At 45.4% G+C, this 24,331-nt stretch overlaps 1 protein-coding gene across 1 annotated transcript in view; it reads right to left on the reverse strand.

Annotated features, from left to right (window-relative positions):
* Nucleotides 1-24,331, reverse strand: part of LNX2 (ligand of numb-protein X 2) — a 34,674-nt gene that overhangs the window by 2,213 nt on the left and 8,130 nt on the right. The window contains exons 2-8 of the mRNA XM_038762121.1: nt 21,834-22,081; nt 20,147-20,346; nt 19,078-19,446; nt 14,638-14,808; nt 9,708-9,885; nt 5,860-6,091; nt 3,510-3,668 (exon numbers count right to left, since the gene is read on the reverse strand). Coding sequence (XP_038618049.1) covers nt 3,510-3,668; nt 5,860-6,091; nt 9,708-9,885; nt 14,638-14,808; nt 19,078-19,446; nt 20,147-20,346; nt 21,834-22,081 — 1,557 coding nt within the window. The remainder of the gene's footprint in view (nt 1-3,509; nt 3,669-5,859; nt 6,092-9,707; nt 9,886-14,637; nt 14,809-19,077; nt 19,447-20,146; nt 20,347-21,833; nt 22,082-24,331) is intronic.

The raw sequence follows: 24,331 nt of genomic DNA on the forward strand, positions 1-24,331 counted from the left end.
CCCCATCTCCTTCCCTCCTCCTTTCCCATCTCCTTCCCTCCTCCTTTCCTTTCTCCTTCCTTCCTCCTTTCCCTTCTCCTTCCCTCCTCCTTCCCCATCTCCTTCCCCTTCTCCTTCCCTCCTCCTTCCCTCCTCCTTTCCCATCTCCTTCCCTTCTCCTTTCCTCCTCCTTCCCCATCTCCTTCCCTCCTCCTTTCCCATCTCTTTTAGACTGTGAGCCCACTGTTGGGTAGGACTGTCTCTATACGTTGCCAACTTGTACTTCCCAAGCGCTTAGTACAGTGCTCTGCACACAGTAAGCGCTCAATAAATACAATTGATGATGATGATGATAAACAGTCAGGGAGCTGATCTACCACAATCCCAGCACAGATGAGCCGGGCGATTTAGCCCGGGGCCGAAAGGTCCACGACCTGAAAACTGAAGGGGATTTTTTGGCAAATGCACGGCTAGTAATGGTCCCAGAACAAGCCACGGCCCAAAGTTAGGTACTGTTCCAAGGTCTCTCCGCTACGGGCCACAAGACAGCCACTGTCGGCTCCCCAGATGTCCCTGGTTCCCCAGGATAAGCAGTGCTCGGCTTCTCCCTGAACTTGGCCGGGAAGCACACGGAGCCGGCTGGGGAGGAGAAGCGGCGTGGCTCAGTGGAAAGAGCACAGGCTTTGGAGTCAGAGGTCGTGGGTTCAAATCCCGGCTCTGCCAATTGCCAGCTGTGTGACTTAGGGCAAGTCACTTCTCTGGGCCTCAGTTCCCTCATCTGGAAAATGGGGATGAAGACGGTGAGCCCCCCGTGGGGCAACCTGATCAACTTGCAACCTCCCCAGCGCTTAGAACTATGCTTTGCACAAAGTAAGCGCTTAATAAATGCCATAAAAAAAAGGAGTGCGCCATCAGGATGGAGTTGCTCCTCCCAGAGGCCTTCAAAGCTGGGCCACGGAGTGGTGGGGCTCGAGTGCATACAGCACGGGCCTGGAAATCAGAAGGAACTGGGTTCTAATCCCGGCTCTGCCACTTATCTGCTGTGTGACCTTGGGCAAGTCACTTCACTTCTCTGGGCCTCAGTTACCTCATCTGTAAAACGGGGATTAAGATTGTGAGCCTGATGTCGGACAGGGACTGTGTCCAGCCTGATTAGCGTGTATCTATCCCAGCGCTTAGAACTGTGCTTGACGCAGAGTAAGTGCTTAACAAATACCATTATTGTTATTATTACTATTATTCCCAACCTGATTAGCGTGTATCTATCCCAGCGCTTAGAACAGTGCTTGGCGCATAGGAAGTGCTTAACAAATACCGTTATTGTTATTATTACTATTATTCCCAACCTGATTAGCGTGTATCTATCCCAGTGCTTAGAACGGTGCTTGATGCATAGTAAGTGCCTAACAAATACCGTTATTGTTACTATTACTATTATTGCCAACCTGATTAGCGTATATCTATCCGAGCGCTTAGAACAGTGCTTGATGCATAGTAAGTGCTTAACAAATACTGTTATTGTTATTATTACTATTATTCCCAACCTGATTAGGATGTATCTACCCCAGTGCTTAGAACACTGCTTGGCGCATAGTAAGTGCTTAACAAATACCGTTATTGTTATAATTACTATTATTCCCAACCTGATTAGGGTGTATCTATCCCAGCGCTTAGAACAGTGCTTGGTGCATAGTAAGTGCTTAACAAATACCATTATTGTTATAATTACTATTATTCTCAACCTGATTAGCGTGTATCTATCCCAGCGCTTAGAACGGTGCTTGATGCATAGTAAGTGCTTAACAAATATCGTTATTGTTATTATTACTATTATTCCCAACCTGATTAGCGTGTATCTATCCCAGCGCTTAGAACAGTGCTTGACACATAGTAAGTGCTTAACAAATACCGTTATTGTTATTATTACTATTATTCCCAACCTGATAAGCGTGTATCTATTCCAGCTCTTAGAACAGTGCTTGGCGCATAGTAAGTGCTTAACAAATACCATCATTGTTATTATTACTATTATTCCCAAACTGATTAGGGTGTATCTATCCCAGCGCTTAGAACAGTGCTTGACACATAGTAAGTGCTTAACAAATACCGTTATTGTTATTATTACTACTATTCTCAACCTGATTAGTGTGTATCTACCCCAGCTCTTAGAACAGTGCTTGGCGCATAGTAAATGCTTAACAAATACCGTTATTGTTATTACTACTATTATTCCCAACCTGATTAGCGTGTATCTATCCCAGTGCTTAGAACAGTGCTTGAGGCATACTAAGTGCTTAACAAATACCGTTATTGTTATAATTACTATTATTCCCAACCTGATTAGTGTGTACCTATCCCAGCGCTTAGAACAGTGCTTGGCACATAGTAAGTGCTTAACAAATACCATTATTGTTATAATTACTATTATTCCCAACCTGATTAGCATGTATCTATCCCAGCGCTTAGAACAGTGCTTGACGCATAGTAAGTGCTTAAATACCGTTATTCTTATAATTACTATTATTCCCAACCTGATTAGCATGTATCTATCCCAGCGCTTAGAACAGTGCTGGGCACATAGTAAGTGCTTAACAAATACCGTTATTGTTATTATTACTATTATTCTCTGGCCAAGAGAGGGGGGTGAAGGGGAAGCAGGGAACACAGGTCGCAGCTAGAAAGTGCAACCTAAGCAAGGAGTCCTGATTAGGATTTAGCCTATGTATGCAAGTCCACAGGGGCAAGCCTAACCAGGCAGGTGCCCAGTGAAATATGTGCGGCCATAACAGCTCCCCCAAAGTCAGATCATGTCCACAGGGGCAGGGGCAGCTGCAGCTCTGCTCTCCTGAATCCCCGATCAGCTATTACCCTGGCGGAACACTAGCTACCCTCCCAGCCCCTCTGATTCTTACTCAGAAGGAAAGAGAATGGGCCTGGGAGTTAAAGGACCCGAGTTCTAATCCTGGCCCCGCCACTTGTCTGCCCAAGGGTGACCTTGGGCAAGTCACTTCACTGTACCTCCATTTCCTCATCTGTAAAAACGGGGATCAAATCCTACTCCCTCCTACCTAGACTGTGAGCCCCAAGTGGGACAGGGACCGTGTCCAAACTGATAACCCTGTATTCATTCATTCATTCAATCGTATTTATTGAGCACTTACTGTGTGCAGAGCACTGTACTAAGCACTTGGGAAGTACAAGTAGGGAACGTATAGAGACGGTCCCTACCCAACAAGGGGCTCATAGTCTGTATCTACCTGAGCACTTAGAACAGTGCTTGTTTTACAAATATCATCATTATCATCAACATCATTAGTATTATTACTCCTGGGCCCTGAACACAAAGCCTGCCAGCTGAACCGTTAGTGGTGGCAGGTTCTCAGGCACAGCAACTCGCCAGCGCAAAACGTAGAGATGCCAGCTTTAAGCCCAGACTCTTCTTTATAGGGATCCCGCCTGCCGCCTAAAACATGAAGAAGATGTACTAGAAAGCGTAGCTCTTGTATTAAAAAAAGCAGAAATGGACTCACTTTAATCTTCCATCATAATACGCTGGAGTTCCAAGGACAATGGTTTTAATGAAGAACGGCTGGTTCGTGTGGTTTTCCTCATATCCACCAACAATGCTGAAGCCCCAGCTGCCCAAGTTGCTTCTCCGCAGAACCACGTCACGGCAGCTATGAAGACCACTGTGAAGGAGGAATACAAAGGGGGAAAAGAATAAGACCCACGTCAGCATCGTCGAATTGGCACACGTAGCTCATTACCATTTATATTCGTTCAATCGTATTTATTGAGCCCTTACTGTGTGCAGAGCACTGTGCTAAGCGCTTGTATATCCACATCATCAGTTCGATACTGGACCAAGAGATAACTGCAGGGGGAAAAACTAGCTTACCTCTCTCCCTCCAAAGAGTCACCCGGGGAATAGCATCATCATCATCATCATCATCAATCGTATTTATTGAGCGCTTACTATGTGCAGAGCACTGTACTAAGCACTTGGGAAGTACAAATTGGCAACATATAGAGACAGTCCCTACCCAACAGTGGGCTCACAGTCTAAAAGCATCACTAATAAGGGACAACCGCACTTTCCAGCAGTTGCGGAGCTGTGCTAGATGACGGTAGCCCTAGGAGAACCAAGGATTGTACGCACATGATTGACGGACTGAACTGGATTTTCACTGGAAAAGCTGCATATTGTTTGGGTGCCCTATCCAGGGTAATTAGCGAGAGGGGAATAACTGAATTATCTCCTCAGTGGAGATCCACTCTCTTTCTCTCCAGAGAGACAGAGGCGGGCCAGACTGTTGCTTCAGCCCGCTTAGATTTGAAATGTGGAGTGTTTAGGCCTTTGTGAGCTGTCCAGGGAGGAAAGGGGAAATGAAAATCAGATTATTCACTTTCTGTGCTTACCCCTGAAATAGATTTAGATCGGCCATGGAACCAGATGCCTCAAACTGGCCCAGGGAGAATTTATAGCGCAGTTTTGCTTTCGTGTCTGAGAACTGGGGCAGTCAGAAAGAGGGTGGGGTGACGGGGCCTCCTGGCTCAGAGCTGGATTGTGTTGAACTTGAGTGTAAGACAGGAGCCGATTTGACCCACTCATCTGGAGGGATCAGTGGATCTTAAACTTTCACGCTGTAGCCCCCTGAAGGGAACCTCCACCCCACTCCCCTCTCTAATTGGTCCCATCCTACAGAACAGGGCAGGATGGAGTGGTCCCGAGGGGGAAGCAGGATGAGAAGGATGTTAAAGGGGAAAATGGGAGAGACACAGGAGGTGCTTATAAAATCGGATAAAAATGAATACCCAAAAGGCAGTTTTTCTAGGAGCCCTGCTGCCCCTACCAACAGATTGGTCCCCACGAACTCGAAGTGGCTCCTGAAGCTTCAGGCCACTGCTATGGCAAGGAGGGCCATAAGGCATTCCTACGCGATATGCAGAGGGCATCTTCTTTTCATCCGTGGCCCTTCAGATCTTTCACTCCGAAGCAGTGTGGCTTAGTGGAATGACCCCAAGCCCGGGAGTCAGAGGACCTAGGTTATACTCCCAACTCCACCACAAACCTGCTGTGTGACCTTGGGCAAGTCACTTCATTTCCCTGTGCTTCAATTCCCTCAGCTGCAAAATGGAAATTCAACACCTCCTCCCACTTAGACTGTGTGGGACCTAGGTGCTTAGTATTTACCCCAGCACTTAGTGCAGCGCTTGGCATGTAATAATAATAATAATAATGGCTTTTTTATTAAGCGCTTACTATGTGCAAAGCACTGTTCTAAGCGCTGGGGAGGTTACAAGGTGATCAGGTTGTCCCACAGGGGACTCACAATCTGAATCCCCATTTTCCAGATAGTAAGCACTTAACGAATACCACAATTATTATTATTTAATCCCTTGGATGAAGTAAGCATGAGCACATTTCATGGGGCTGTTCCTGAAGTGTCAGCTGACGCAGAAGCCAACAATTTGACAACTTTGAAGAGTAAACCAAAGACAGAACAGACCTGACTTCCAAATACTGATTCTAGTCTATAAATCCTTACATGCCTTGGGGCCAGAGATTACTTCTCTTCTGATCATGTACCCTCAAGGCCATCGCGATCAACTGCTGCTAATGTTTCCCCGGGACAGAGGAGAGGACTAGGTGTTTTTGGCAGTGGTGCGATGTCCCCAAGGCCCCACTTTTGACCTCAAGGGTAACCATGGAAAATTTTCCTGTTTCAACTGGTCTAACTGGGTGGAGACACAGAAAGGGATGTTTTTAATGCTACCTTACTCCTGCCATTCTTGGGAGTTTGTGTCTCCTTGACTGAAGGCTGGAGGGGAAAAAAATGAAACCCACACACAATGATGGAGAAAAATTATTGCCAGTACCTGGGGAGCCCAAGCCACATGACCCAGGATGGGGACCAGCTGGCGTCGTACTCGTTTTCGCTGACGGGGTTGGGCTGCTCCCCGTCTCCCTGGGTCTGTTCTTCAATCACCTGGACTTCCAGCGCTTTGAGGGCCACAGCCGAGGATGCGGCGCTGGCCTTCAGCATGGCCACTGCCTCGCTGTGACTTAAATTGGTCAGGTCAATACCATTGATGTTCAACAAGACGTCGCCTGGAGAGGGAAGAGGAGCAACAGGCAACTCGTTGTTAGACTGGAGGAGTAGGAAGAACATAAACAGGACATCAGAACAAGAGGAAGAGATCAGTCAGTAGGTCGGTCATATTTACTGAGTGCTTACTGTGTGCAGAACACCATACTAGGGAGAGTACAATATAATAACAAACAGATATATTCCCTGCCCACATCTAGCTTATTGTCTAGGAGATGGACAACAATACAATTAAATAAATTACAGATATATACATAAGTGCTGCGGGGCTGGGAAGTGCGACGAATAAAGGCAGCAAGTCAGAGTGATGCAGAGGGGAGTGGGAGAAGAGGAAAGGAAGGATTAGTCAGGAAAGGTTTCTTGAGGAGATGTGCCTTCAATAAGGCTTTGAAGCAGAGGAGGGTAATTGTCGGATGTGAGGCGGAAGGGCGATCCTGACACAGGAGAGTCAGGGAGAAAAGGAAAGAGGACAAAGCCAAGATTAGATCCCAAATAGCGATGAAAACTCTGCTCGAGCCAGAAAATAAAGCTTCAGGTACCAAATGAAACACACAGCTCCACCATTTGTCTGCTGTGCGATCCTGAGCAAGTCACTTCACTTCTCTGTGCCTCAGTTGCCTCACCTGTAAAAATTGGGGATTAAGACTGTGAGCCCCATTTGGGCATCAACTGGGTTCAACCTGATTATTTGGCATCTACCCCAGCACTTAGTACAGGGCCGGGCACGTAGTAAGTGCTTACAAATACCATTTTAAAAAAAATTACTTGGTTGACAGGGGGTGGAGGGGAGGGGAGGGGTGCACGAAGCCATGATGGAATCTGTCCCAGTTTAAAAATACTTAGTTATGCCTTTGAATGACAGATGCATGTTCCTGACCATCACTAAAGACACACAAACACACACACATATGCTAAGCAGTCAGGACGGTGAGAGAGATGAAGGAAGGGGTGTGATCACTGGCGTGAATGGCATGTCTGGAGCCAGCCCTGGAGCCAGGGACGGATTCATGAAGGTGATGAGATCTGGGCAATGTTTGATGGAGGGGAGTGATAGGGTTTTGGCAGAGGAGAGGCCAGTTGCTGCTCCAGAAGATATGCCGATCTGGATGTGGGAGAGGGTAGAGTGTTGGTGTGGTTTAGTCTCAGCTCGGATTACCGAACGGAATAGGATCTTTAAGGCCCTGTCTCTGGGCAGGCAACAGGCCCCCAGGATTCTCTGGTGGTTTTCCAGAAAAGATTCACTGCCCTGGGTGAGCTCACGAAGCGGGGTGGAATTAGAGGTGCAGGCGGTTAGTTACAGGGTAGGGGACGAAGTAATTGGCGGTAATTAGAATTAACTGCAGGGTTCCTATGGCAATGGGGACTGAGGATACTTGCCGAAACGGGGAGAACAGATTAGAAGGAAGACTCAGAAAGCAGGAAGCTAGAGTGGACAGCGGAAAAGCCCAGGGCACGGTAATTAAGGCCTGGACAGGATGCTGGGAATAAAGAGGAAGGGGAAAGGAAAAATAACCTTGTGTCCATCATAGTTAGAAAATACAAATCTGGGAGAACAGCATCCAGTTGGCATGTGTTGTTCTGCCATGTAACAAAATAAAGAGGAAGGGAAACTGAGGATTAGGTAAAAGATTAAGAAGCAAAGGATCTATGAAAAGGAAGAACATCTACTCAAAGAGAATATTCTGGAAACAGGCTTTCCCAAACCTCACCTAAGATGAAGCTTCACATTTAACATCACCAATTAATGAACGTAATCCCACATTTCATATAGCTTTAATTTTTTCAGATTAATGGTTGGACTCCCCCCCGACCCCCAAAACACAAAAACAACACAGTTGTCCTGTCCACAGTTGCACAGGTGGTACATCCTTCTCCCCATCTTGTTCCTTCTTTCTCATTTAACCTCATTTGAGGGCGAGAGTCAAAAACTCAATATGAATGATGAAATTTAAATCATCATGAGAGCGGCCAGCCTTGAAAACCCCTGCAGTTGTAAAGCAAAAGATGAGAGGAGGTCAACTTCTTGCATTGTTTGAGCACATTTCAACCACAACGTTGAACAGAGGAGGAAGGAATAAGGCCTCGATTCCTCCTTTGGACACTTGTTTCTGAAAGAAGCTCTGGGCAAACAAGTGCAGAAGCCTATAATCAATCAATCAATCGTATTTATTGAGCACTTACTATTGTTGCCTAAGGACAGAATTGTGAGGAAAGCAAAGGATGAATGCCCAGAGCATGAGGGAAGCAAAACGCTAACACCCTAGAGCCAATGCAAAAAGAGAAATGGGCAAGGGAGAAGTGAGATAAAGGAGGGGGAAAAGGGGAGGAGTGAGGCAAGAAAAGAAAAGAAAAGAAAAAAAAAGAAAAGAAAAGGAAAGGAAAGAAAAGAAAAAAGAAAAGGAAAGGAAAGGAAAGGAAAGGAAAGGAAAGGAAAGGAAAGGAAAGGAAAGGAAAGGAAATGAAAGGAAAGAAAAGAAAAGAAAAGAAAAGAAAAGGGGAACGAAGGCCAGAAAGCACTACAGTTGCATCATTAGGCATCTAATAAACTTTTATTCTTGCTTTTCAAATAGCAACTCAGTGTTACACGAAGCTCTTTTAGAGGGCGCAAATAAAATTAGTTCAATTGTGGAAAGGAGAGGGAAGGATTTAGTTTTAAAATGCTGTGAATCATTCTTTGTGATTCCCTTTAGGGCAGGAAAAATTGCATTATTTTCTCATTAGTCTAGACTTTTGGCTGAATTGCATTTCTGGTTCAAAGAAGAGAAGGGAATTTAGAGGAAATGAAAAGATGGAGACGTCTGGAATGGATGGAGGGAAGTTGGAGTGGTATGCTAGATATAGGGTCACTGCCAAACTAATGAACAAATTTTACCGAAACCTTTAAAACTTCCCCACACAACTCGCTCACTTTACTCCGAATCAATGATGTCTGCAATTTGGATTTCTCAAAAGTGGTCTCCAATAGTTTAGATCACATGACTAGCAGTCATTTCTAAGAGAAGAATTCTGGGCCCCGGCTCTCTGCGCACATCAGCTGAGCGCCTTCATTCCTTGGCATCCTTTATGGTGCCTAAAGTTAATATTTACCTCCTCTGTAAAATGGGGATTAAGACTGGGACAACCTGATCACCTTGTAAATTCCCCAGCGCTTAGAACAGTGCTTTGCACATAGTAAGCGCTTAATTAATGCCATCATTATTATTATTATTATTATAATAAAATAATAAAGGAGAAGTTCTGTTCGACTGGATCATCAGCTATTTCTGGATCCCTCAGAGGGTTGCAGAGGTTTTTTCTCCATTGTTCACATCCCCTGATTCCGGAAATAAAGGAAGTACATTTTTCTGGGTTGAATTCCTGAGCAGGGGGCTGGCCTGTTGCTATTTTACATCTGGGTAGAATAAACTGTAAGCTCTGGGTGGGTAAGGAACCTGTATCTTGCCACCACTGCCCTCTCCCACGTGTGCTAACTCAGGCCCCGCTCAACAAGTGCCACTGACTGAATGATTGGAAAAATACCCTTAGACCCTCGAGGTGAAGAAAGGAAAGGATCGAGAAGACCCCAAGTGTCGCTGAGTGAGAAACGGTGCTGCTGGCCTTGGCGGAGGCCTAACTTACCTCGCTTGATTCTGCCATCCCGGGCCAGGCAGCCGTGTGGAGGGACGCTGGTCACGAAGATGGGCAGCTCGCCGCTCTTACTCCCTCGGCCTCCCGCCACTGTCATCCCCAGGGACTCGTGGGGTTCCTTCTTCACAGTGATGTGCTTCTCCTGGCAGGTAACACACTGGGAGAGATCCTGTGGCAAGACACCAAAAAACATTCTGAACAATGAGCAACATGAAGTAGAGGTAAAACCCTCCTGAAATCAATCGTATTTATTGAGCGCCTACTGTGTGCTGAGCACTGTACTAAGTGCTTGGGAGGGTACAGTATAATAATTTAACAGACACATTCACTGGCCACATGAGTTTACAGTAGAGTGGGAACAACAAAATGATCCAGCCTTGACCGTAACCTTAACAATGACGTGGGCAAAACCATCTTTCTTTTCCTCCTCTGGGCTGAAAACAATCGAAAATAATCGTTCCCCTCTCCATCTCCACCATCTTGCCTCCTTCCCTTCCCCACAGCCCCTGTATATACGTATATATGTTTGTACATATTTATTACTCTATTTATTTTACTTGTACATATCTATTCTATTTATTTTATGTTGTTAATATGTTTGGTTTTGTTCTCTGTCTCCCCCTTCTAGACTGTGAGCCCACTGTTGGGTAGGGACTGTCTCTACATGTTGCCAACTTGTACTTCCCAAGCGCTTAGTACAGTGCTCTGCACACAGTAAGCGCTCAATAAATACGATTGATTGACTGAAAGCACTGACCCTCTAGAATGCCCAAAATGAGCTAATCTGGAAAGTGACCACTCTGTTTTCCTTGTCCCCACTGAATAGGATCAGATTAACAAGTGCACACTGCACGTCGTCAGACAGGTAAAGATCTAGCCCACAGGGTAGGATTTTCTTTAAAGTAAAGAGAGGTGACAATAGAAACTGACTTTAAGCATACAAAATACTGTGACATAGTAGGTGCTTAACAAATACCATAAAATTAGTTTCTGAAATAGGAAAGGGAATAGATGCAAAGCCCTGAGGAATTAAAGCTCTATAAATAAGTGGCTGTCTTTTTTTAAACTTAAAGATTATTACTTGATAGGATCTACTATGCAGCCTATCCAAATTTTACTGGACAATTGTAGGAAAAGGAAAATGTAATATACAATTTTCCTTTTGCCCTTAGAATAGAGAATGTAGTGGGGATTCAGCTTCCTTTGCTATTCGTTTTACGAGAGTCCTCAGACTGACTCTGTGAGTCATTTCCTACCCTACTCCTTTGGAGCCCGAGCCTGAAATCCAGTTTTCAGGAGGTCAAGCAGGTCTTTCCTTCCTAGAATTATAGCAAACTCAATTTAACACATCTGAGAGACCCTAGACTTACGCTTGTTCTTCTGAAAATGTGTTATACTGGAAGTGACGCAGGCTAGCATGGGAAAACCTACACAAATATTTAGTGAAATGTTCTCAACAATGAAAAGCTTGTACTGTGGCATTTGTCAAAAAGACAGTTGACCAGATAATCTGGAGGACCTTATGGGGCAGTTCAGTATAATCGCATTCTCTGCATTTTGATCCCACCTTTGTCAATGTCGAATGGAGTATTTCTGGGGACGGTTTTATATTATGTTTATATCTATCCCTCCTGAAAATACTGCTATTTGCACGTCTGTCAAATCTGGAGGTTTTGCAGATTTTTTTTTATTAGCTACACTACACTGTGTAAAAGGTTCATCAAAGACGCCCGCAGTTCAAACAAGAATGAAAAGCGTGGGCTTAGTTATGCATGACTTCAGTAGGCCTGGCTTTTGCAAATGATTACCCTAACATCTTCTCTTCTTTGATGGACTGTGTAGTGTGGTTTATGGAACTAGGAAAACAGTGGAAAATACTTTAAACACGGAAGAAATACCTGCTGGGGACTCTTAATTTTCTGCTTTAATTTTTTTGGCATTATTCAGTTTATCTTCTAAAGTAGTCTGTCCCAGCTTGTTGTATGAATTATGTTTTATTTCTACTAATCCAGCTAGGCGATGCTATCATTTCCATCTGCCATTTGGTGGAAACACTGCAAGTGTGATGAGCTTGTCCACCTAATATCCGATTTCACTGCTTTAAATTGTGCAATAAAGGGGACAGAGTTCCACCTACTTTGGCTAGAAACTGCAATGTTTTTGGGGAAGGCCCTTAAAATGCATTTCCGTTGACAAAAACACTCAAAAGTGGTCACGATTGGGACTGGTTCTTTTCTCCAAAAACAGCTTCTGGAATGGCTGCCCTCCGGGCCTGAGTTGAACTCAGGGGAAAAGAGCTGGGGCGTAAGAGTCTTCAGTTCCCCGTCACCAGGGACAGCAGATTTCCGGCTACTGTTTGGATACCTGCCCCCGCAAACCTATCCCTTCTTAGGTGTGGTGCTTGTTCTTTGTTCGGGGGTAATCCCCTTCACTGGCCATTTGCTGGCTGCTCTAGACTGTAAGCTCATTGTGGGCAGGGAATGTGTCTTTATTGTTATAATGTACTCTCCCAAGCTCTTAGTACAGTGCTTTGCACACAGTTAGTGCTCTGTGAATGAATGAATGCTTTCCAGCTCCTCTGCTAACAGAGGTGAGGACATAAAGAGCGAGGAAGGTGGGATATCATCATCATCATCATCAATCGTATTTATTGAGCGCTTACTGTGTGCAGAGCACTGTACTAAGCGCTTGGGAAGTACAAATTGGCAACATATAGAGACAGTCCCTACCCAACAGTGGGCTCACAGTCTAAAAGGGGGAGACAGAGAACAAAACCAAACATACTAACAAAATAAAATAAATAGATGATATGAATTTTTCCACCTCAGCAGCAGTTGGAAATCGGGGAAAAGGGGTCTTTCCCGGGGTGCGGAGGAGGCGAAAGCGTAAAGCCATGTCTGAAGGAGAAACTACCCCACCTGGGTTACTACATCAGCCTCCTTGCTGACCTCTCACTCCAGTCTCTCCCCACTCCAGTCCATACTTCACTCTGCTGCCCGGATCGTTTTTTCTACAAAAACATTCAGGACAGATCACCTCGCTCCTCCAAACACTCCAGTGGTTGCCCATCCATCTCCTCACCACTGGCTTTAAAGCACTCCACCATCCTGTCCCCTCCTACCTCACCTTGCTTCTCCCCTTCTACAACCCAGCCCGTATACTTCGCTCCTCTAGTGCTACCCTTTTCACTGTGCTTCATTCATTCAGTCGTATTTATCGAGTGCTTACTGTGGGCAGAGCATCATCATCAATCGTATTTATTGAGCGCTTACTGTGTGCAGAGCACTGGACTAAGCGCTTGGGAAGTACAAGTTGGCAACATATAGAGACAGTCCCTACCCAAAAGTGGGCTCACAGTCTAAAAGGGAGACAGAGAGCAAAACCAAACATACCAAGAAAATAAAATAAATAGAATAGATATGTACAAGTAAAATAAATAGATAAATAAATATGTACAAAAATATATACATATATATAGGTGCTGTGGGAAAGGGAAGGAGGTAAGATGGGGGGGATGGAGAGGGGGACGAGGGGGAGAGCACTGTACTAAGCGCTTCGATCTCGTCTGTCTCGCTGCCGACCCCTCATCCACATCCTGCCTCTGGTCTGGAATACCCTCTGTTTTCATATCTGACCAACAATTACTCTCCCCTTTCTTCAAAGTCTTATTGAAGGGACATCTCCTCCAAGAGGCCTTCCCAGACTAAACCCCATTTTTCCTCATCCCCCACTCCCTTCTGCATCGCCTTGACTTGATCCCTTTGCTCTTCCCCCCCCTCCCAGCCCCATAGCACTTATGTATATACCTGCAATTTTATTTATGTGTACTGACGTCTGTCTCTCTGCCTCTAGACTGTAAGCTCGTTTTGGCAGGGAATGTGACTCTTTATTGTTGTATTGTACTCTCCCAAGTGCTTATTACAGTGTCTGCCCACAGAAAGCACTCAATAAATACAAATGAATGAATAACAGCTCACAAGAGAACTTGAGTTTGGTGGGGCATGCTGCCCTTCTGCACATGAAAAAGCTCAAACAGGAAGAGAAGCAGCGTGGCCTAGTGGATAGCCCACAAGCCTGGGAGTCAGAAGTATCTGGGTTCTAATCCCGACTCTGCTACTTATTACTATTATTTATTATTGTTAATGGCATTTATTAAGCGCTTACTATGTGCAAAGCACTGTTCTAAGCGCTGGGGAGGTTACAAGGCGATCAGGTTGTCCCATAGGGGGCTCACAGTCTTCATCCCCATTGTTCAGATGAGGGAACTGAGGCACAGAGAAGTGACTTGCCCAAAGCCACACAGCTGAAAATTGGCAGAACCGGAATTCAAACCCATGACCTCTGACTCCAAAGCCCAGGCTCTTTCCACTGGGCCACGTTACTTCTACTTGTATGCTCTGTGACCACGGGCAAGTCACTTCACTTCTCTGGGCCTCAGTTCCCCCATCTGTATAATGGGGATGAAGACTGTGAGCCCCATGTGGGACAGGGAGAGTGTCCCAACGGATTAGCTTGCATCTACCCCAGCACTTAGAACAGTGCCAGGCAAATAGTAAGCGCTTAAATACCATAAGAAGCAGCGTGGCTCAGTGGAAAGAGCCTGGGCTTTGGAGTCAGAGGTCATGGGTTCAAATCCCGGCTCTGCCAATTGTCAGCTGTGTGACTTTGGGCATATCACTTCACTTCTCTGTGCCTCAGTTCCCTCATCTGTAAAATGGGGATGAAGACTGTGAGCCCCTTGGGACAATCTGATCACCGTGTAACCTCCCCAGCGCTTAGAACAGTGCTTTGCACATAGTAAGCGTTTAATAAATGCCATCATTATTATTATTATTACTACCATTAAAAAAAAGTTGTGGACATCAACTACTGCTGCTGCCAAGGGGGTTTCTGGATTTCGGGAAAGGAACGGAACCCTCACCCGATGAGAGCTGGGTCTGCCAGGATACGGTGACTGTGTCGGGTGTTGGATCTGGTTGCTACCGCCGCCGCCACTGCCGTTGTTGTTGTACATTCCCGATTCCCGGCTACCGGTCCCAGTCTGGGCTTTCCCGGGCCTGGCGACTGTTAAATTTACCCTCTCTCCACTTGCCTGGAGAAAACACACAAACAGAACAACGGCCAGGGCTGCGTCATTAACTACTGAAAACTAGCGTCACGAGGGTCCTCACCGTACCTCGTTCTCGCCTGTCCCACCATCGACCCCCGGCCCACGTCCTCCCCCGGGCCTGGAATGCCCCCAATCCCTCTGCCCATCCGCCAAGCTAGCTCTCTTCCTCCCTTCAAGGCCCTGCTGAGAGCTCACCTCCTCCAGGAGGCCTTCCCAGACTGAGCCCCTTCCTTCCTCTCCCCCTCGTCCTCCTCTCCATCCCCCCATCTTACCTCCTTCCCTTCCCCACAGCACCTGTATAGATGTATATATGTTTGTACATATTTATTACTCTATTTATTTTACTTGTACATAGCTATTCTATTTATTTTATTTTGTTAGTATGTTTGGTTTTGTTCTCCGTCTCCCCCTTTAGACTGTGAGCCCAATGTTGGGTAGGGACTGTCTCTATATGTTGCCAATTTGTACTTCCCAAGAGCTTAGTACTGTGCTCTGCACATAGTAAGCGCTCAATAAATACGATTGATGATGATGAGGGAATAATTGTATTTCTGGTTCTCGGTTTCGCTGAGCGATCAAATACCAAACGCTTCATTCATTCATTGATATTTAATGAGCACTTACTGTGCACAAAGTACCACACTAAGTGCCCCTTCTAGACTGTGAGCCCGTTGTTGGGTGGGGACCGTTTCTATATGTTGCCATCTTGTACTTCCCAAGCGCTTAGTATAGTGCTCTGCACACAGTAAGCGCTCAATAAATACGACTGAATGAATGAAAGGGGAACAACGTGGCTCAGTGGAAAGAGCACAGGTTTGGGAGTCAGAGGTCATGGGTTCAAATCCCCGCTCTGCCAATTGTCAGCCGTGTGACTTCGGGCAAGTCACTTCACTTCTCTGGGCCTCATCTGGAAAATGGGGATTAAGACTGTGAGCCCCCCGTGGGACAACCTGATCACCTTGTAACCTCCCCAGCGCTTAGAACAGTGCTTTGCACATAGTAAGCGCTTAACAAATGCCATTATTATTATCATTAATACAATAAAGTAGGAAAAATCCTTGTTCCCTGGCCCTCTTATTTGAGTAGAATCTGTTTTACTGCAAATAAAGAAGCCTCAAATGGTTCCAGACAGGTTAGCTGGGGAAATCAAAATTAAATGTACGGTTGGTCCACCAAGCAAGGAGGCAAGGTTTCCTCCAAAGGGAAAGCATCAAAGCTGCAAGTTCTACTTCTGACATTTAAAACCTGCCACAAATGGCTGCTACAAAGGGCGCACCTGCCCTTTCAATGCCCGAATTCTACTTTTTTAGATTAATATCTCTTCCCCACCCCACTGTGTCAGAGCTGCTGCCAAATAGGTCTTCTCCCAACAATTCGATGAGCTTACTGCTCCGGAGAGGCAGCTTGGGTCAGAAAGGTGATAGCCTTAAAGATCTCTGTGGCCAGAAGTCGTGGTCGAGCATAACGGGTAGTCGAGACAGTCCTAAAGATACGTGAATATGCAAATGTATTTGCGCAGCCGATTGCCACTGGACAAAAGTCCAAATCCCATTTATTGTTTGGGCAGATACAAGGCAAGGTTTTGATCATCTCCTGTCTCACTAGAAGGAAGAGCATGAAATAACCGACGCTTTGATATTCAAAGGTCTCAGTGGAGAGTCGATATTGTTGACTCCAAGTGTCTGGTGGGAGGTTGGGAAGAACTGCATGATTTGAGAACAAAGAATAGTCACCTTGTGAATCTATTTTCAAACCCATATGAAATCATTTTCTTCTGAAATCTAACTTCTTATGATCACATCACCATCTCATCTTGGACAGACGTATTATCTCTTCAAACAGAGATTTCACCCCCCCCTCCACCCCATTCAGCGTGGCTCAGTGGAAAGAGCACGGGCTTTGGAGTCAGAGATCATGGGTTCAAATCCCGGCTCTGCCAACTGTCAGCTGTGTGACTTTGGGCAAGTCACTTCACTTCTCTGTGCCTCAGTTACCTCATCTGTGAAATGGGGATTAAAACTGTGAGCCCCCTGTGGGAGAACTTGATCACCTTGTAACCTCCCCCAGCGCTTAGAACAGTGCTTTGCCCATAGCAAGCCCTTAACAAATGCCATCATCATCATCATTGGGTTGGCATTTTTAACCTTTTCCTATTGCCCCAGGGCATTGCCATTCATGGCTACACTGGGCTAGCCACTATTTAGCTGCTCTACATCATGAGGCTGGCCAACTCTACCAATGCTTTGACTTTCCCTTTCCACCCTTTGAGTTTCAACTGGGTTTATTTCAGGAAGAAAAAAATCAATAGAATGGTTTTGCCTTATCCTAAACAACACGAAAGCTATATTCAGTCCACGCCAGATGACCACTCTCTGCTTAGGAGAGGTAACTCAGGTCTGCAGTATAGCCTGATGACATATAATAATTGCCACCTATTATTCCTTGTGGTAGTGACTGCTGTTAGTTTCTTCATTTTCAGAACATGAAAGTTTGCTTCAAAAAGTTGTCCGGTGCTAATTTCTCTTTGAAAGAGATGCTGTCAGTTTTCCATGTCTGAGGCTGTCCGTAAGGCACGTACAAGGCAGGAAAGATTTCTTAAACCAAATCTGGGAAGCTTGTTCAATTCTTTCAGGTGTGGCCAGGGCAGTGACGCTCTTTACAGAGCCTCTTTCCTTTAATTCTCTTTTTCTACATATACCTGTATATATGTTTGTACATATTCATTACTCTATTTATTTATTTATTTATTTATTTTACTTGTACATATCTATTCTATTTATTTTATTTTGTTAGTATGTTTGGTTTTATTCTCTGTCTCCCCCTTTTAGACAGTGAGCCCACTGTTGGGTAGGGACTGTCTCTATATGTGGCCAACTTGTACTTCCCAAGCGCTTAGTACAGTGCTCTGCACACAGTAAGTGCTCAATAAATATGATTGATTGATTTTTCTAGCCTGCATGACAGCTCTCCTGCGACCCTTCTTTTGTTAACGGTGGCTATCTCCTCCATCTGTTTTTGACTGCTGACATTAACTGACCACTTCCTATATGTTTTCCACTTCCCCTCAGAAAAGAAGTGCTGGAATGTCATCTTTGGTGCCTTCCGGCAGGAAAAGAAAACCTAAATATGTCAGAAGGTCTGCAGTTCCTATTTTCTTTAAAGAAAGTTTCCCACTGCCTTCTGGCTCTTTAATTTTCTTGTGAAAACAGGACTTTTCGAACTGGCTACTGTCATCTGTTCCTACGTAGCTCCCAGGAATGTTGTCAGAATACATTTGACAGGTTGTGCACAGTTCTTTGAACTCCTCTAAAAAGAGACACTGTTTAATTTAATTTTACTGCTAAAATAACGCCCCCCCCTGCCCCCTTCACCATGAAATTGTAGCTCCATCCACTCCCCGAAATTCTTTAACTACGTCTGAATGAAAGACGCTATTGGCTACCATAGAGAAGCAGCGTGGCTCAGTGGAAAGAGCCCGGGCTTTGGAGTCAGAGGTCATGGGTTCAAATCCCCGCTCCGCCAACTGTCAGCTGTGTGACTTCAGGCAAGTCGCTTAACTTCTCTGGGCCCCAATCAATCAATCAATCAATCGTATTTATTGAGTGCTTACTATGTGCAGAGCACTGTACTAAGCGCTTGGGAAGTACAAATTGGCATCACTTAGAGACAGTCCCTACCCAACAGTGGGCTCACAGTCTAAAAGGGGGAGACAGAGAACAGAACCAAACATACCAACAAAATAAAATAAGTAGGATAGCAATGTACAAGTAAAATAAATAAATAAATAGAGTAGCAAATATGTACAACCATATATACATATATACAGGTGCTGTGGGGAAGGGAAGGAGGTAAGACGGGGGGATGGAGAGGGGGACGAGGGGGAGAGGAAAGAAGGGGCTCAGTATGGGAAGGCCTCCTGGAGGAGGTGAGCTCTCAGCAGGGCCTTGAAGGGAGGAAGAGAGCGAGCTTGGCGGATAGTTACCTCATCTGTAAAATGGGGATGAAGACTGGGAGCCCCCCGTGGGACAACCTGATCACCTTGTAACGTCCCCAGTGCTTGGCACAAAGTAAGCGCTTAATAAATGCCATCATTATTATTACCATGCGCATTAACGAGAAATGCCGACAGCGTGGTATGATTTTTCTCCAACCCTGTCAAACTTCCCCTGCTTTCTCTGGGTCCTTGCAACCCGACAGCCTTATTACTATTTCTGGGGGTGGGGTGTGGAGGGATAGTCGAGGGGCGTTTACCTGGATAATCTGCGCTGCAAGTTCGGGCGTGCCATGCTTAAGGTCGTGCCCATTAATGGCCAGCACGCGATCGTTGCTGCTGAGCCTCCCATCCTGGGCGGCCAGTCCTCCTTCCAACAGGTCGAGGATAAAGACCCCCGGCTCGTCCGTCCAGCGAACTAACTTAATGCCCAGCTGTTCGCTCGAGTCCCGCTTGTGAAGGGTCACGTGGAAGCTCTCCTCTCGCGGACAGCCGCTCTCGGGGTGGTTAAGGAGCCGGCTGCCAAAGCGTCTCTCTCGGAGAACGGTGAGGTGCAGGGTGCTGCAAGGCTGGGAAAGCACCGCTCTGGCATAGTTGTGGGACACGTTGCTGATGTCAAAGTTGTTGACCTATCGAAACAAGCAAGACGACCAAAGCATCCGTGAGCAGCGTTTCTTTCGACGCCATCCTTAAAGACGGTGACTATTCCAACCGCTCTTTTTAAATCGATCAGATTGCTTCAAGTTACCCTACTGAATAAACTCTTGTTTCGTCTTTTAACGAACCTGAATTTGCTGTCTGGTGGCATCAAAATCCAGATATACAGAGCAAAGCAACTTGTCTGAATTTTCAACAACTCTCTTTGGTGTAAAAAAAACAAACAAAACCCTCCTCACGCTCTTCAATCAGGGTGAGGAAGTCCAGGGACAGATTATTACTTTACTGAAAAGATATAAAACTCCTCTATCAGGGTGAGCAAGTCTAGGGACAGATTATTACTTTACTGAAAAGAAAAGTAGGGATTTTTGAGGGAGAAGTTTGAAGTGAGAACTCTGTTATTTGCAATATTAATGTGGAAGAGGAAGCTGCAGTATAAGGCAATGAACTACAAGCACCTCTCTTCAAGGAAATAAACACTGCAGGCAAGTGCCCTGGAATTTGAAATTTTAGTCTCAAAATTCCTCTGGTCCCCAGGACATAATCTTGTAAACTACAGTCTCCTAAACTGAACTACACATGAAACTCTATCATCTATGTATCCAAATATGTACACAGAACAGCATGGAGGAAGAAGATGCATTGGACAGGATGTTTCATTAGATTCCATACTTGAAGTATTTGGTCTCCAGCAAGGAGTCTTCCATCTCTGGCAATGATCCCATCTCGATAAACTTCTTGGATAACAATGTTGATCAGTGGGGTCTCATTGCCACCCACTATGCTGATTCCTAATTCAATGTAAGGATTGGACCGATGAATTTCAATTGTCGTGATCTCTCCTTCGGGTAAGCTGGGCGGTTGTTGGGTAGCTGCCAAAGGTTAATTTAAAAAAAGGTTAAAACTCTCCTAGATCTTGGAATGTTTTCAGCTTACAAAATGACTAGGTGGCAGGGAAATTTCGAATATACAGTGCACAATAAACCAACCTTACTCCACCATTAGCTAAAAACCTGTTAAGAATGAAGACTAACACTAAGAATAACTTAGCAGGACCCAAGGCTAAGAAAAATGTAAGGACTCACTTTAAAATGCAAACACGGACTGGGAAAGTAAAGTGGTCTAGTGGAAAGATCACAGGCCCGGGAATCAGAGGACCTGGGTTCTAATGCCGACTCTGCCACTTCATTCATTCATTCAATCGTATTTATTGAGCGCTTACTGTGTGCAGAGCACTGTACTAAGCGCTTGGGAAGTACAAGTTGGCAACATAGAGAGACGGTCCCTACCCAACAGCAGGCTCACTTGCCTACTGTGTTGACCATGGGTAAGTCACTTCATTTCTCTGTGCCTCAGCTTCCTCATCTATAAAATGGGGATTCAATGCCTGTCCTCCCTCTTAATCAGACTGTGAGCCCCATGAGGGACCGGGACTGGGTCCAACCTGCTTATCTTTTTATCTCCCCCAGAATTAAGCAATTAACAAGTACCATAAAAACAAACAAACAAACCCTGAACTCCCGCGGAACCTAACCTGGTCAAGGATCCCTGCGCTGGCCTTTTCCATAGGTTTCTCATCACACAATTTAAAAATTGCAAGTACATTTTTGAAAACCAAAAAGCAAGCTTCTTCCTCGGGGAATTCCTCTCACCCGGCTTTCATTTCTTTCTTAATAGGTTGCACGCTTGGAAGAGCAGCTGCAACTCACTCCAAAGGGTTGGGAGCCAACACACTGATGAAAGGAGGCCTGTTTGAACATACACTAAAACCAAAGAGGGGGGTAAGCTAAGGAGTGGTAGGGGTCCAGGCCATATCAAGAAAAGGAAGGAGAAAACCACCTTCCACTTGCAGTAAGGCTCAGGGTTTCTTCTCAAAACCCTCTCCGGGGAGAGGTGGCTCGGTTAGTTCCCTAGGAAGTACTCTGTCACCCTGGGATGGCCCCCGTCCAGAACAACCATCTACATGCAGGAAGCCTGGTGATTTGGGGGGCGGGGGGGGACTTCATTTTAGAAATTGGATTTCGCACTTGAACTCCCGGTCACTAATGACAAAACCGGAAAGGCCGAAGCAATCCGCCGGAGGTCTGCGATACGGCGCAGTGAAAGGAACCATGACAAAACGGGGATGAGGAGGAGAATCCGTTCTTTTTCTCATTCAAGTTTCGTATCTGGAGGTTGGGAGGGGAAGAAAGAGATTCGGTTTGTCACTAGAAATGGTTACAGGAAAGAGCGGGTGGTTGGATGAGGGTTTTTTTTTTTTTCGGACAGGTGAAAACTCGGCAGACTGACAAGCTCTACAGAAAGTTCGGTTTGGATTCTGACAGGTGAAATGTAGGATGAGGAGGTAAACAGCACATACTGTCTGCTACTGTGCTCGCCTCAAAAGCAGGGTTGTCAAAGCCAGGATCATCTGTCCACACAGGAAGAGAAGTTGATGTAAAGTTCCGCTCTGCTGGCACTGTTCCTGTCCCGGCAGCATCGGGGTCTGGAGATAAAGTTCCTGAGTGATCTATTATGCCAGGCCCATTTTCACTCTCAATCTCTGTCTGTGCTTTGCTAGTTTTTCTTCTCTCCAGGGCAACTCTACGGTGGGAAGCTCCAGGACACCTAGAGAGAGAACATTATGTGCTTTCAGGTGAATAGTGGGGGGAAAAGAAAAAAAAAGGAAGCGACAATATTATAGATCACAAATTTGACCCCTGGATCTTTGAGGCAGATCACATTAGGCTTCTCCAAATATTAGCTTCATTCATTCATTCAATCGTATTTATTGAGCGCTTACTGTGTGCAGAGTACTGTACTAAGCACTTGGGAAGTACAAGTTGGCAACATAGAGAGACGGTCCCTACCCAACAGTGGGCTCACAGTCTAGAAGGGGGAGACAGAGAACGAAACATATTAACAAAATAAAATAAATAGAATAAATATGTACAAATAAAATAGAGTAATATTTGAAGACTGTGACAGCTTCTTCCACCTGACAGCCCTTTTATTAGAGTGTACACTTCCTGAGGGAAGGGGATATGTGTATTGCACCTGCGGCAGACGACCGAGTGTTTAGCATATAGTGCAGTGCACTCAGAAGACACCCATTCGTTTGCCAACTTGTACTGCCCAAGCGCTTAGTACAGTGCTCTGCACAGTAAGTGCTCACTAAACACAATTGAATGAATGGTGGGAGGATCTCCACGCGCTTTACAGAGGATTGGGTCCTTTTCTCATGGGCATGGGGCTGCCTGAAGGTATGTTCTGGATTAAACCAATCAATCAATCAATCAATCGTATTTATTGAGCACTTACTGTGTGCAGAGCACTGTACTAAGCGCTTGGGAAGTACAAGTTGGCAACATATAGAGACAGTCCCTACCCAACGGTGGGCTCACAGTCTAAAATCTGGTCTAAACCAGATCTGTGGGCCCGTGATATGGAGGCACAAACCCCAGGGACAGACCCCAGAACTCTCCACTGTCTTGAGGTCCCCAGAACCAAAGTTCCTCCATGGTTAGGCCAGGCACCTCTTTCAACTTTCCCCCTCTTCTGACCCACAGCTCCTGGGAGCTCGCTGTGGGCAGGGAATGTGTCTGTTTATTGTTATATTGTACCCTCCCAAGCGCTCAATCAATCAATCAATCAATCGTATTTATTGAGCGCTTACTATGTGCAGAGCACTGTACTAAGCGCTTGGGAAGTACAAATTGGCATCACATAGAGACAGTCCCTACCCAACAGTGGGCTCACAGTCTAAAACAAACACATAAATACAAATGAATGATTGAGGGATCGGATATGGCCACCCCTGAGGAAGCCCAAGACTGATTGCCTGGTCCCTGTCGGAACCTGGTGGGTTGGGATGGAACCAGATTGAACTCAATATCGCAGGTGCAAAATGGGTCAGCCAATAATGCATCTCCAGGCTGTTGGCTCGATGTTGGGCGGGAGTTAGGAATTCTGAATCCGAGAGACCTGCGCTCAGCATCTGAGACCCGAGAACACCCAACCATTTTTTCTCTCCACCCCAAGTTGACTATCACTCTTGGTGAAGAGTGCATGATAATAGGTTTTGTGCTCTGCAGTTTATAGACTGGTGAAATATCGGCCCCTAGATAGCTCACATTATGAACAGTGCACAGACACAAACATACATGGAGATGGAGATATATGTATGGAGATGTATGGACGGAGATATAAATGATCTTTCTCTGGTCTCAACTTCTTCATCCCTCACTCCCTCATTGTTCTTATCCCTTAAGGCTTTGGTAGGCAAGAGTCGATTTGACTCTCACAAAAAAGTTTTAAGGTATTTTCTGGACATACATGGAGATCAAATGACATTACCTCGTCTGTAAAATAAAATGTAGGCATGTTGTTTGCATTAGTTAATTTCTGTCAAGGAAGTAAAACACACAAAACACTAAGTGCCCAGGGACGACAACTACTAATACGGTTACTTCACACAAAATATAGTGACATTCTTGAAAAACAATTGGCCTAAGACCCCATGGGAAACAGGAGGTTAATTTCTCAAACTTCATGATTCTTTAAAATGAAAAAAGAATAATTTGACAGATGCGTAAGTGTAGTGAAATATGAGAAAGAGGAGAGGTTGAGATTTTCTTCTTCTTCTCTTTCTCCCTGCCCTTCCTTCCCCTATGCCAAATCAGTCTCCCTTTCCTGCTTCCCTAGCCACGTCGTCTAATCCCTGCCCTTCCCTAATAATGATACTACTACTACTACTACTAATGATGATGATAGTAATAATAGTATTTAAGTGCTTACTATATGGTAGGCACCAAACTATGTGCTGGAATAGATTCAAGTAAATCAGGTTGGACTCAGTTCCTGTCCCACACACTAAGT

Source organism: Tachyglossus aculeatus, chromosome 20 (genome assembly GCF_015852505.1).
Source record: "Tachyglossus aculeatus isolate mTacAcu1 chromosome 20, mTacAcu1.pri, whole genome shotgun sequence".
Lineage (NCBI taxonomy): Eukaryota > Metazoa > Chordata > Mammalia > Monotremata > Tachyglossidae > Tachyglossus > Tachyglossus aculeatus.